Here is a 14876-nt window from a genome sequence, read left to right as displayed (position 1 = left end):
AGCTTTTATGGCCTTTCCTACATGAACTTCCTCTGTGAATTTTTTGAAATATACTCTCTTTCTATATTCTTCTATAATTACTAGTCTTGTTTCTCATCATCCACCTGAATATATTTTCAAGCTCTTCGTATTATTTGATAATTATCTCTAGCTGGGTTTTCTTTGTCAAAGACTATAAATTGTGTGTTTTCGCGCCTCTCTAATGGCTTCAAAGTTATCTCATGATTTAAAGTTCTTCCTCATTTTTCCAAATTATTTATAAATCTACAAAAATAAAAAGACTATCGGTAGTTGTGTAGGAAAAACCTCAATTTTTTAAGTTAGTAATAACCTTTTAAGAAAGAATTAGAGAATGAAATTAGATATATAAAATATGCTTAGAGACTCTATGTATAGGCAGCAGTCATATACCCCTGCCAGAACTAGGTTTTGGTAGTTACCAGTTCTATTTGGAATGAAGGATAGTAGTTGAACAAGTTTTTAACTCCTAAAGATGTATAATTGTATTAGAATTCTAACTATGATTTATTTGAAACTTGCAAGTTTTGAGACATTTAGAATAGAGTCTGAAATTAAAGGGGCTTAAGTACTTTAAAGGAGAAATAGATTGAAGGTTGAGACTTAAGGACCTTTTACGTTTAAGCCTTGGATCTAATCATCATTGTGGGTTTCAAGTTTTAGGTTACCTATTTCATATTTGGTGATCTAAGTCAGGAATATATCAATAACCATTGAAACTTTCATATCCAACATATATAGGATATCACAATCCCTCTTTATTTAACTTGGCGGAGTCTTCATCTTAGCTTATGATGCTATGCTGTGCTAAAGCAACATTGTTGTGTTCGGTGTAATTATCAAGCTAGGATTGAACCTTTGAGTATTATAGTTTATCGATGCCTTAATACTTGTCATCTCTGCCATCGATAGCTTTTTTCCTCATAAGCTCACCTACTTTGCATAATTTGGTGATCTCTTTAGTAATAATTGTAATACCAAACAACTGATTAGTCCAAATAAATTTCAAGCTTAATTTGTCTAACTCAGCATAATCAACTCCAAGTTATTCTTAGTAATTGAGTTATTTAAAACCTTTAAAACTTGAGGGTCTACATCGATATGATATGATAATATCCTTTTTCCTAAAAGTTTTCCACTATAATATAACACTTATTTTTGAAAAGATAGTAAATTATTTGTCCAAAATACATAAAATAAATTATGTAATACCCCATTTATATACTTATCTAAATAAACTTTCCAGTTGTGCATGGTAAAGAATCTAAGAATGAAGAGATAGATATTCATTACTTAGTAAACTATATCCTAAATATACAATAATAAAGCAATAGAGTAGCAATTTTTTGCATGGGCTTGTCATCATATAAATTTCACATAAACCTAGAAAGCATAACTAATTCCAATGATCAACCTTTCCTCAAATCCAAACTCACTATTGCAAATTAGAAAAAAAAATCATGCATAAGTAGAAAGTCCAAGTTACAGTATATCCAAAATAAAGTTTTTTGAAGGTGAAGTAAGGATTTTTAATGTAAGGCTCTTCTTTGGGTGAAAGGTTTCTAAGTAAAGGTAGTGTATTTGCAAGTCTTAAAGCATGATTAGGTGTAATCATATTTTATATACATGTATCAAGTGAAATAACCTGTTGCGAGTCCATGGAGTTAAAATTCCTTGCCTATAGAGCCACGAACAAGGAAAAAGGATATTGTGTCTTCCAAAATCAAGCAATGGACCCTAAACCATATAGAAAATATTAAAATATACAATAGCAAATTTAAAAAATGTGGATAAAGGATGAACAATGAAATGAGTTTAAATGGTTAAATCACAATACTGTATATGCAGCTTCAGCATATTCAAAAAAATCAAATGCCTCTTGAATCAATTCCCTAGGTGCCATTTTCACTCCTTCATAAGATTTAGTGGATCCACTATTCATATGCAATAAAGCTACACCTGAAAAAGATAAGGTACTTGAGTTATACATTGGATGTAAAGACAAAAAACTATTACAGGCCATAAATGAACAACTCAAACAATTAGAGAAGGAAGAATTTTAAACAACTATGCCTTATATACTTCGTAAATGTGCATGTAATGAAATAAGAACATAATAAAAATAGTAATAATAATAAATGGAGAATTAGATAATAAAGAAAATTCATTGGTAACAACATAAATCATGTTAAGGGTTTACTTAACCAATATGAGATTTAATCACTCAAAATATCATGTCACCAATTAGTCTCAACGAAATCCTCACAAAGATGTGTTGCATTAAGTGGACTAAAAAATAGGAGGTTTTGCGTAAAAACAAATCTTAAAAAACTTGCCCTTTAATTCCATTGCATAATTGATGTGTTCTTCCTCTTTATTTTATAAGTGAAGAGAACTTTACTTAAATGATAAAAAAAAAAGTAAAAGGAAACTAATAGGAGAAAAGATCTAAGACCGACAAGTCCCCAAACACTTCAGATAAATAAAAAACCATAATGGGTACAAGATTCTGTTATTATAAAAGAAAAAGAGAAAATTACTATATATTCCTTGTAGTATATGAAACTCATTAGTTAGTCTCTTGATTTTGAAAAATACATTAAACATCTATGAGATTTTAAAAATTTTACTAATTAGTTCCTCCGTTAATTTAATCGTTAAATACTATGCAAATATCTAAAATACTCTCAATATAGAGAAACTAAATAGTAGACATTTTTTATAAAACTGAGGGACTAATCGATGAGTTTTTTCATACTACAGGGACTAAATAATAAAACACTTAACGGCTAAAACTAATGGAATGACTAATTAATAGATTTTTTAAAAAAATTTTATAGATATTTTAATATATATTTTAAATTCAAAAGACTAACTAATGAGTTTCCCCATGCTATGGAAATTAAATAGTAAATTTTCTAAAAAAGAAAACAAACAAAATGAACAGAAAAAATGAAGAGAATAAATAATGAAGAGTGATAAAGTCCTTCTTAAGATTTCCATATTGGCTAGAAAGCTATAAAACTTAAAGGCATGTCTTAATAATTGTCTTACCCAAACGTTCCTTTATGGCCAATGCAAAGATATTTTCATGATCCATTAGCATAATTTGTTCTTCATTGAAAAAACTATAACTTGAAAGTTTACAACATTAACTATTATCTAAGACTAGGAAGATAAAGATGTAGAGTCGAGAGTTTAAAGCTTAAGTGGGAGATTTTATATCAGTGATCTAAATATGAATCTAGAACTCAAGACAAGAATCCAATGAATAAATTTATGTATCCAAATGCTTTACATGAATCTAAAAAAAATATATATTTGTCATTATTCATTCCACGTATAGATTAAAACCTTGAAGTCTAGAACACTATACAACCATTAATTTTAATCATGCACTTTGCTATAATAGCTTATAGAAACACAAGAAATTTCTACATAATGACTCAAAGAAAAAGCAAGAGACAATTTCTTTAGAAAAAGGTGCAAGTGAAGTAATTCCAAAACTCTAGATAAGCAGAATCATTTAATCAAGTAGAGATCCAAAAAAAATGCAAAGGAATCGATTGACAAAACATGATGAACTCTATCAAAGACAAAAAACAATAATTTGGAATAATGGTAAGAAATCCCCCTGATAAAACAAAAAGAACTCTATGATGTTAAGCAAAGAACCACTACGGAGATTTTGAATTTCTAACCAACCTAAATAAAGGGAACTTTGTATTCTAAGTGAAATAATTTGCAATCTAATTAATTTGGAGAACAAAAAAAGAGAGTGAGTTATCAAGAATCCATATCCTTCCAATCCCTTTTGAAACCATCCCCTCCTTATAGTGCCAACCTCCTTTCTAATTTAAGCACCATAACTTGTTCCTGATAGAGCATATTTTAGTCCACTTTATCATTATGTTCTTGATGTTTATTTGCATCTTTTTTGCCTAATCTTGTGGTTTTAATCATATTTTGTAGATATTAAGTGTAAAGAGACAATCTAGAGAAAATGCTCTTAAAACTGCCAAAAAGTGCCAAATATGGAAAGTGCCAAAAAAGGAAAGTTTTGAAATAAGGAAAGTTTTCAGAAAAGGAAAGTCTTCAAATAAGAAAAGTGTAGAAGCAAAAGCAAATAAGGAAAGCTCAGTCAGAAGATTATTTGAAATTCAAAATGCAGATCTTTCTTTCCTTATTCAAAGATGAGCACACACTGCAGCAGTCAAATCTTCCTATTTAGGCAGCAAGATTTCAAGGAGATGCAATTGCCTCTTCCACATTCAGCATTCAAAATTCAAACGAAGGCTCCACCGAAAAAGGAAAGACTGGACAGATATCTTTCCACTTCTGCACATTAATGACTGCATGCTCTCCTTCCTCTTCTGTAGTCCATGCGCACGCCACTTGCCTTCTGAAGCCAAGGCGCGCGCCCTTCCTCTTCTAAAAGCCTTGGGACGTGCCTCTTTCCTTCTAAAACTCAAGCCATGCATCCTTCCTCTTCTGAATCCAAGCCGCGCGCATACCTTCCTTCTTCAGTGCAAGCCGCGCGCCTCCTTCCTTCTGGAGAGTTTGCAACGCGATTCTTTCCTTTTCAGTACCTAGGGCAGCCTCTTCACTAATAAGGAAGCAAGTATGACCTAGGACAACACTTTTCAACTATAAAAAGACACATAAGGAGCCTCCCCATGCTTTTTACACTCCCCTTGGAAGACACCTACGGGATTCACATCTCTTCTTCTACCTTTCTTCTTTTCTTTTATTTTTGGTTTTTGTTTCAGCCATGAGAGGCTGAAATCTTTTATTCTAGTTGAAGATTTGGTGATACTTTAGTTGTTATATGGATTGGGAGACTTGATCAAACATTGTTTAACCTTTGATTGTTCAGTATTTGTGCAATTTCATGCTTGATTTCAATATTGCTTTGTTGTTTAGATCTACGTTGATTCTTGATTGCAAGGTAATTAATTGTTAGTTTGGATCATTTTAAGTCCGTAATTACTTGGATTATTCAAACATAAGAACACTTGGTGTAAAAACTAAGGAAATTGTATGATCTAATGACATCTCATGCGTTTGAGTAGTTAGGATTGGATCTCTCTATCTCTTCATGCAATTAACAATTGTTTTGATGCCTAAGGCCCAAGGACGTTCCTTGGCAATTAGTTAATTAGTAATTAATTAGAGGACATTCCCTAATTGGTTTAATCATAAAGAGAGACATGGTGGTGAGAAGCGTCTTCTATCTCCATAACTAATCTATTGAATCAATCAAAAGAAACTGAGTGCCAATGATCAATCCCAACAACTGAAGTGGATCCAATTCTTCAACTAGAGCTTTCTTATTATTTATTTCTCTTTTATTTTATTATTCGCTTATTTTATTGCTTTCAGTAGTTGTTTAATTGAATCAATCTCAAACCCCCCCCCTAAATTTTACTTTCAGTTTTATCTCGTTTCAGTTTATCTCATTTTCAGTTTTCTTCTTTTTCAGTTTATTTTTGTTTCAGTTTATTTTATTGGTCTCGATAAGGAAAATAGGTAAGTTCTCAATTCCCTGTGGATTCGATCCTTTCACCACTATCTGCAGTTGTAAATTGTTGATAACCAGAAAGGTTATTTTTGACCGGCTTCGACAACCACGAGTCAAAATTGGCGCCATTGCCGGGGAGTTGATTTAACTTATTTTTTTTTCTTTCAGGACCAGATCCGCCACCCAAAGAACACCTCATCGCAGATCTGAACATAAAAAAAAAAAAAGGTGAAGACCATTTTTGCGCAGGAGCACCTTTTGCAAAACATTCGGCCGCCGAACTTCATCGACCTTCAGCCGCCGAACCTCATCCTCATTCGGCCGCCGAACATCTCACCAAAGGCACAGTCACATCGCAGATCTAAATCATGGATGAGGTAAGTACATCTGATCTTTCTTTTCATCTTTCTGAACTGATCTCTCTTGTGAATAGATGCGCCACAGGTCGAGCTCAACAATTTCAGCCACCAAGGCCATGTGGGATCTGTTCATATGTAGGACACCCAACTGATCAATGTCCTACACGTTATGGGCATGACCAGCCTAGATATGCATATGGAAGATTCAATAGTCAGCCTAGGCATACATTTGGAGGATTCTATGAACAGCCAAGACATGATCCCTACCATGACACAAACAATTCAAATTAGGGAGACCATCCAAACTACGGCTATGCTGGAGCTAAAAATTACCAAAATTATCAAGAATATCAAGCCCAATCAGCACCTCCAAGTTCCAACCAACACCTTGAGAAGATGGTGGAGACATTGGCAATTTATGTGCAAAACCTCCAACAGCAGATGGAACAATTGACCACCTCAATGAGTGCAAACATGTTAAGAAGAGAGGAAGAGTTTCAAGATGATGAGACAGATGATGAAAGTTGGCAAGTACAAGAACAAGCTGCTGAAGAGACACAACCAGAATATTGTTTGTCCAAACAAACTGATCAAACAGAACTTGTTGATAGTTTAGATATCATTGATTGTTTGAGCAAAGATGTTTTTGATATAGATCAAGATGGTATGCTAAACAATGATCTTTGCAGGGAAAAGAGCCAAAAAGGGCCAAAACTGAAAGAAATTAACTGTTGCATCCAACAGGTGAACTGCAGCCAAGCACAGACTGAAGAGGGCACTGTCGCACCTCCTCAGGAGAATTCGCAGATGAGCTTTGCGCAACCTGAAGCCACCTCCATCGCATCCTTTCAGCTTAAACCGCAGGACAGTCATCCCTTTCAGTCAAGCCTTGTACAGAAGGATTAAACTGAAACCATTTCAGCCATAGATCCAATGCAAATAGCCCATGCTCACAAGGATCAAGTGGAAGTTCAAGAGCCCAAACCAAAGGACCATGCGGACCAATGCCTTCCCAAACCTCCGGATAAGGTAGAGTTTGTTTTGCCTGAATTAAGTACTAAATTGCAGCTAGCTATGGAGAGATATAAATCGAAGTTGGAAGTGCTCAAAAATGCAAACATAAGGGCTAGAGGCATACCTCACCTGAAAGAAGAGAAGCTAATCATGTTGCTTCATAAGTACATGGAAAAAATAGGATGGGCTATGACCAAATCAAAAGGAGTGCTACACTTTTTGCTCAATGTAGTTGGGACGCTTTTTCCTTCCCCAATTACTTGAGCCTTGATAAAAAAGATCGCACCATGCACACCACACCCAGAAGAGTACTCAGTTTCTTTTGCATTTTAATATTTCCAATACATTGAAGACAATGTATGATTTAGGTGTGGGGGTGCATATCTCTGAATTATTACTTTTAAGTTTATTTTTGCTTTAATCTTTAGTTTGCTTGCATTAGGCAAAAAAATTTTCATTTTTGTTATTTTTGCTTTCAATAACACACACATGTAGCCACAGTTTTTCTTTCAGTTCAAACTTATAGACTGTATTGGATGAGTTTTCTTTCCATGACCCCATTGATGTGATGACTCTTTAAACTTATGTTGAATCAATTGCACTGAGTTATATTCATGTTTGAGAATTGCCTTTTGAATTGAATCTTTGAGCTTGCCATGGTGAAAAATATATTGATGACCCTCATTAGAGAGAATGAATTGAAAATTGTGTGAATGAACTTAATGTGACTTGATTTAGCAATTGGTATTGATTTGCCCAAATCTGTTGAAGAGAATGCAATTCGGCAATGGCAAAAGAAACTTCAAAGCACAAATTAAAAACTGTTCCAATGGTCATTGACTATGAACAGAGCTAGTAGCCACTTGAATAGATGACCAACTGAGTAACTGGAGGTGGGTATCACCAATATATACTTTCACGTAAAAAGGTTGGTGACTTGTTCAAGCAAGATTAAATGTGCAAAAAGCTGAATAAAGTATTTCAAGTAAAGGGCAAATCAATCTGAAAGCTAGAAAAAGTCTTAATTGAACAGGACTATGTGCATGTGCAATGTCTCTCTTGAGGAAAACAAATCCTAGCCATGGTAAGTAAAGGGAAACAAGGAAAGAAGGTGAGTAACCTTGATACATATATTCTTCACTGCAATAATTCAAAATAGGGGTCTAGAGTAAGAGCTTAAGTGGACATAAAGGATCTAGAGCAAAGAAACCTTGTTTGACTATGTTTATTTGTTTGAGGACAAGCAAAAGGCTAGGTGTGGGGGTATTTGATAGAGCATATTTTAGTCCACTTTATCATTATGTTCTTGATGTTTATTTGCATCTTTTCTGCCTAATTTTGTGGTTTTAATCATGTTTTGCAGATATTAGGTGTAAAGAGACAATCTGGAGAAAATGCTCTTAAAACTGCCAAAAAGTGTCAAATATGGAAAGTGCCAAAAAAGAAAAGTTTTCAAATAAGGAAATTTTTCAGAAAAGGAAAGTCTTCAAATAAGGAAACTGTAGAAGTAAAAGCAAATAAGGAAAGCTCAGTCAGAAGATTATTTGAAATTCAAAATACAGATCTTTCTTTCCTTATTCAAAGATGAGCACACACTGCAGCAGTCAAATCTTCCTATTTAGGCAGCAAGATTTCAAGGAGATGCACTTGCCTCTTCCACATTCAGCATTCAAAATTCAAACGAAGGCTCCACCTAAAAAGGAAAGACTGGACAGATATCTTTCCACTTCTGCACATTAATGACTGCACGCTCTCCTTCCTCTTCTACAGTCCATGCGCACGCCACTTGCCTCCTGAAGCCAAGGCGCGCGCCCTTCCTCTTCTGAAAGCCTTGGGACGTGCCTCTTTCCTTTTGAAACTCAAGCCACACATCCTTCCTCTTCTGAAATCATTAATGCACATTCCTTCCTCTTCTGAATCCAAGCCGCTCGCACACCTTCCTTCTTCAGTGCAAGCCGCGCGCCTCCTTCCTTCTAGAGAGTTTGCAACGCGATTCTTTCCTTTTCAGCACCTTGGGCAGCCTCTTCACTAATAAGGAAGCAAGTATGACCTAGGGCAACACTTTTCAACTATAAAAAGACACATAAGGAGCCTCCCTATGCTTTTTACACTCCTCTTAGGAGACACCTACGGGATTCACATCTCTTCTTCTACCTTTCTTCTTTTCTTTTATTTTTGGTTTTTCTTTCAGCCATGAGAGGCTGAAATATTTTATTCTAGTTGAATATTTAGTGATACTTTAGTTGTTATATGTGTAATACTCGGCTCGTTCAGGCATCGGAATTCCTACCGTCCGGTGGAATCTCGAATGTCGGATTCGTTTTGAGGGGTATTGCAAAGGTAAACTGAAGTTTTCTACAAGGTTTTCTAAAGGTTTTCTAACATGTTTTGAAGTGTTTTATGGGTTTGAAAGGAAAGGAAATGACTTTTGAAGACAAAAGGTCAAGGAGGGAAAAACAGAGGTTCGGCCGCCGAAGGTATGTTCGGCCGCCGAAGTTGGCTGAGTTACGGGTGCAAGTTTAGCTGCCGAAGATGGTTGACCAAGCCACCTATAAAAGCCCCTTAGGTCGGTTCAAGAGGTAAGTTTTCTTCCTCTTCCCACCCAAGGTGAGCTCATGTCCTCCTTGAGATGATTTCATGGTTTTTGCAAGTTCTTGCATGGTTTTTAATGAGTTTTCTCCTAGTTTTGAAGAGTTGTGAGCTTTGAGCAAGGTTTTGGAGTTGGAAGCTCTTGAAGCTTGGTTTCTCCATGTTTTGAAGTTAGGATCACACCAACTCTAGTTCTTGAAGAGGTAAGTGTTGATCCTTATGTTTTATGGTGTTTTAAGCAAGTTTTATGGAGGGATAAAGGGTAGGTTTGCATGGTTTGCATGAGGTGTGCAGAAAGGGGTTTATGCATCCTTTATGCCTTTGTTTGCTATATGTGGTTATGTGATGTTGTGTGTGGGAGTTTAAGGTTGTTTTCAGCTCCTATATGTGTGTTAAGGGTTTATGCATGGGTTTAAGAGGTGTTATGCATGTTAAGAGGGTTAGGAAGGTTGAGGGAGGCTTGTTGGTGCATGGATCTGGGTTCTGGAGGAATCAGGTTCGGCCGCCGAAAGGAGTTTCGGCCGCCGAACCCTTGAGGAGGTAGGATAGGCCGCCTAAACTCGCCCCCGAAGGTTTGGACTTTCGGCTCTGGAGTGGAGATTCGGCCGCCGAACCTGCCGCCGAACATGCCTGACTTTCGTCTCTGGAGAGGACTTTCGGCCGCCGAAAGTGCCGCCGAAGGTGCCCTGTTTTGCCTTCCTTTACATGTTTTTCCATGCATGTCTATGGTGTTTTAGGGGGGTTTTTGGGGAGATGTTTTAGAGTTATGGGAGAGTTGTTTGGCACCTCATGTGAGTCCACCTGTGTAGGATCGGATCTGAGGCGAGGTGTTTAGCTCCAGTGTGAGAGTTGGCCCAGAGTTAGCCACAGCTTGGCTTCAGGTGAGTAGAACTAACTATGCATGTTTTAAAGCTAATGGTTAACGATAGTGACTGTATGAGCATGAGACACGCATCATGGATGCCATATGATACTAGGTTGTACTGCATTAGAGATCACGAATATGCTGCATTGCATTCCTATTGGTGATGGGATAGACCAAGGCGATCTCAGTAGCCCATAACCTGTTATGTCTAGATAAGACCTTTGGGAGCTCCGCAGTTAGGGGCCGGGCTCTAGTACATGTAGTGACCTGGGAGTCCGTAGGGACCGGGCATCGACAGAGGGAGTTCTGGGATCATGTCTAATCCGAGATGTGAGATGTTTGTGCTATGACACCTTCCATGAAAGCATGTAATGAATGAACTGTTTTATGGTTTCTACTCACTGGGCTCTAGTAGCTCACCCCCATTCCCTTAACCCCAGTTTTGCAGGGCCAGAGTTCAGCAGAGTGAGCTGTGGGAAAAGCAGAGTTGAAGCATGGGTTGCCGTGTTTGGCTGTAATAGCATAGCTAGGTTTTGATAGAGTGGTTTGTAGCATGTTTATGTATGCAAGAAGCTTGATGTATATGTTTATGGCAGATGATGTAAAGATTAAAGGATAATATGTATATGTTATATTTGTTTGTCTAGTATAGTAGTGGACATGATGTATGGACATGATGTTTTAGCATGATGTATATCCAGGTTATGCATGGAAAGAGCATGTGGTAAAGAGATAGAGTATATAATGAGAATGTCTAGACTTGTGCTTTGCCCAGTGTATGCTGAATCCCTAGTGTATGCATGTATCCTGTTTTACGTTTCTTGATGAGAAATGTGTCAAACTAGGCTTAACGTATACTGTGTTTATAAAACTCCAGTGATCAGGGAAGAAAGGGTATAAAACCCCTTGACCCATTTGAGAGGGAAGAAAGGGTATAAAACCCCTTGACCCATAACGGAAAGTCAGACTAACATGTGATATGCTGACCCTGAGAGAGTGGGTTCTATGTTTTGACATAGTGCATAAAGGTTGAGTGTGGTAGTAGGTCACTGGTGTAGGCCTTGACGGCTGTAGTTTTAAGGTTAAGCCTGGTGGTTTTACGAAAAATGTTTTACCGGCTAGTGTTCTAGTTGGATCATGTCTGGGATTCATCAGGTACATAGAGTTCAGTTTAGGCTTGCTACGGGTCCCGGCGGCCTTAAGCCGATCTGGATCCTAGCGCCGAGCAGTTTGGAGCCGTTACAAAGGGGTATCGGTTTCCGGGCTGTTACAGATGGTATCAGAGCATAGGGCCTCTTGAGTACGGTGTAATGAGCAAAGATGTTCAGGGATTAGAGGTATCTCACATCGGAAAGAGGTTTTTGTCTTTAGGAGGGCAAGCACAATAAGAAAGATCGAGAGAAAGCTCATGTCCACTAGGATAGGATGCGGAGTCATGTCTTGCTTGCTGATGTGTAATGCCATGGTTGATGCAGGTGCATTTCTGTTGGTATGATGGATGTTGACTGGTCCCTTAGTCCTCGATATGCTATGTTCTGATATAAGATGAGTTGAGAGACCAGGTATGGCCTTTGGCACAGTTGGTCAGGGCATGTTATGCTAGATTGAGGGCTTTTGGTGACAGGATCATCCATGATATATATGTTTTAGAGTTCATGTGTTTGCTACATGGACCCTATGTGAGGCTGTTTTTCATGTGCTTTGTGTGTGTTATAGGGATCACATGATGTGACGCTGATGTATGCTTGTGTGCCTGTTGTGTTTCAGAAGAGTGATGATGCAAAGTGCGAGTCAGTTTGGGGAGTCAGATCCATCTGAGTGGGAAGGTACAACCACCTTTTCTCCCGTTCTGCCAGGAGTGCAGTCAGGAGGAGTTGGCAATAAGGAACCATCAAGGAACCCTGCAAGGTCGCTAGAAGGAATGGAGCAAGGAAGAATGGCTGGAGACATCATGAGAGTGGAGAGGATGGATGTGCAAAGGAGGGATGTAGGTGTGCAAGTGAATATGGATGAAGAAAGTATGGGAAAGTCGGAAAATGATGTGCAGATGAAGGATTTGAAGATCTCAAGTTCAGGAGAAGTTGAGCCCTCCCTTCTGAGCACAGCTGCGAAAAGAGAGAAAAAGAAGGTTGGAGGCCTTCGAAAGGCGAAGAAAGGCAAGTTTTGGCAGAGACGAAAGGCTAGTCTCGGTGCTGGTGCTGGTGGTGGCTCGAGTTCTGACTCAGGCCCTCGAAGATGTCTGAGGTGCGGAAGGCTGCATCGCGGACCTTGTCGGATTGGTACTACGGCATGTTTCAAGTGTGGACAGGAAGGGCACTTTGCGCGTGAGTGTCCTACTGCGCCCAGGGTGGTACACTCCCAGCGGTTAACTACCAGGAATGTGGCTCAGGCCAGGCACCAAGGAGGAGCAGCAGACACAGCGGACACAGTGATGCCAGGTATGCTCACTTGTTCCTGTTCTGTTGTTTTGTGAGCTCTAGTGTTTCTTTTTCGTTAGTTGCTCTAGGAGCTTTGCGCGGTTGAGTTGATAGCTTCTCGGCTTAGCGTGTCCTCTTTGGGTTAGTTAGACCTGGGTAGGATTCATCTCTGGCAAAGGTTCAGTCCAGTGTCCTTGAGAAGAGATGCCGTCCACTCGATCTTGAGGTCCTAGACGTGAGTGTCGGGATGTCATTCGGGGGAATGGATTGGTTTTCTCCTTAGGATGTTGGTGTTACCTGCGTCTGCAGCGCAAGGTAGTCAGGATCGGAGTTTAGGATGGATCCGAGGTAGGCTTCAGAGGGGACAGGGTAGGATGCCTAGAAGTTTGATGTCAGCTGTCAAGCTCGTAGGGTGTATAGGAATGGGTGTGGGTGTTAGAGAGAGTTCTTGTTCAGGTTTGAGAGGTTAGCAGGCAGGTCTAGGAATCAGCCTTAGTACCCTGGATAGTGAGAGTGGTTAGAGGTGTTCGTAGCCTAGTGTTAGGTTTACCATCTGGCAGGGAGGTAGCATTGGTATAGAAGTGGTACGCAGTACCAGAACCATTTCTATCTTTCACAAGATGGCACCTGCGGAATTGTGAGAGTGATTAAGGGAGCGTAGGCGTAGTGGAGTGCTTGAAAGAAGGGTGAATCCGTGAGCCTAGGAGGCAGAAGAGAGCAAAGAAGAGTAAGAGCAGAAAAGGAGGAAACAGAGAAGGATCAGAGTAGCGCAGCAGAAGCTGTAATACCCGGCTCGAGTCCGGCATCGGAATTCCTGTAGTCCGGTGGAATCTCGGGTGTCGGAACCCTCGAGAAGGGTAATGCATATGTTTTCCATGGTCTTTCCACTTGTTTTTTATTGTTGTATGTTTATGAGCAAAACCAGGCTTAACATGATGAGATTGATCCGCCTAGAGCCATGAGGAGCTCTAGTAGGGATTAGTAGAGCACAGAGAGAGTGCATGCACAGGTTAAGCCTTGGAGAGAAGAAAAGTTTTATGTTTTTACAGCAAATGTATGATCATGTATGGGAGTTCACAGGTATACAGACAGGATAGCAGGCTTACTACGGGTCCCGGCGACCTTAAGTCGATCTGGATCCTAGTGCCGGTGGCAGTTCGGTTTCCGGGCTGTTACAAAAGCCTATTGCGAATTAAAGACGAAGCCAGTGTAGGACAGATGAAGAAAGAAGGGCAAGGATCAGAATGCGCAGTGGAAGCTTGTGAAGTGCGAGAGCGACGTTAAGTTTCGTTTGCTTGTTTGCTTGTTTGTTTGTTGTTTTAACATTCGGGGACGAATGTTTTTATAAGGGGGGTAGATTGTAATACCTGGCTCGTTCAGGCCTCGGAATTCCTACCGTCCGGTGGAATCTCGGATGTCGAATTCGTTTTGAGGGGTATTGCAAGGGTAAACTGAAGTTTTCTACAAGGTTTTCTAAAGGTTTTCTAACATGTTTTGAAGTGTTTTATGGGTTTGAAAGGAAAGGAAATGACTTTTGAAGACAAAAGGTCAAGGAGGGAAAAACAGAGGTTCGGCCGCCGAAGGTATGTTCGGCCGCCGAAGGTGGTAGAGTTTGTGCCCCCGAAAGCTAGGTTCGGCCGCCAAAGTTGGCTGAGTTGCGGGTGCAAGTTTAGCTGCCGAAGATGGTTGACCAAGCCACCTATAAAAGCCCCTTAGGTCGGTTCAAGAGGTAAGTTTTCTTCCTCTTCCCACCCAAGGTGAGCTCATGTCCTCCTTGAGATGATTTCATGGTTTTTGCAAGTTCTTGCATGGTTTTTAATGAGTTTTCTCCTTGTTTTGAAGAGTTGTGAGCTTTGAGCAAGGTTTTGGAGTTGGAAGCTCTTGAAGCTTGGTTTCTCCATGTTTTGAAGTTAGGATCACACCAACTCTAGTTCTTGAAGAGGTAAGTGTTGATCCTTATGTTTTATGGTGTTTTAAGCAAGTTTTATGGAGGGATAAAGGGTAGGTTTGCATGGTTTGCATGAGGTGTGCAGAAAGGGGTTTATGCATCCTTTATGCCTTTGTTTGCTATATGTGGTTATGTGATGTTGTGT

General features: G+C 39.1%; 1 protein-coding gene across 1 annotated transcript in view; it reads right to left on the bottom strand.

Annotated features, from left to right (window-relative positions):
• LOC110612547 (diacylglycerol lipase-beta) overlaps nucleotides 1-14876 on the bottom strand; it is a 97714-nt gene that overhangs the window by 55647 nt on the left and 27191 nt on the right. Inside the window, exons 5-6 of the mRNA XM_021753324.1 lie at nucleotides 1856-1977; nucleotides 1664-1755 (exon numbers count right to left, since the gene is read on the bottom strand). Of these exons, the coding sequence (XP_021609016.1) occupies nucleotides 1664-1755; nucleotides 1856-1977 (214 nt within the window). The remainder of the gene's footprint in view (nucleotides 1-1663; nucleotides 1756-1855; nucleotides 1978-14876) is intronic.

The sequence above is a fragment of the Manihot esculenta genome, chromosome 4 (assembly GCF_001659605.2).
Source record: "Manihot esculenta cultivar AM560-2 chromosome 4, M.esculenta_v8, whole genome shotgun sequence".
Classification (NCBI taxonomy): domain Eukaryota; kingdom Viridiplantae; phylum Streptophyta; class Magnoliopsida; order Malpighiales; family Euphorbiaceae; genus Manihot; species Manihot esculenta.
The sequence above is the reverse complement of the archived record's forward strand: the minus strand, read 5'-3'. Positions and strand labels throughout refer to the sequence as shown.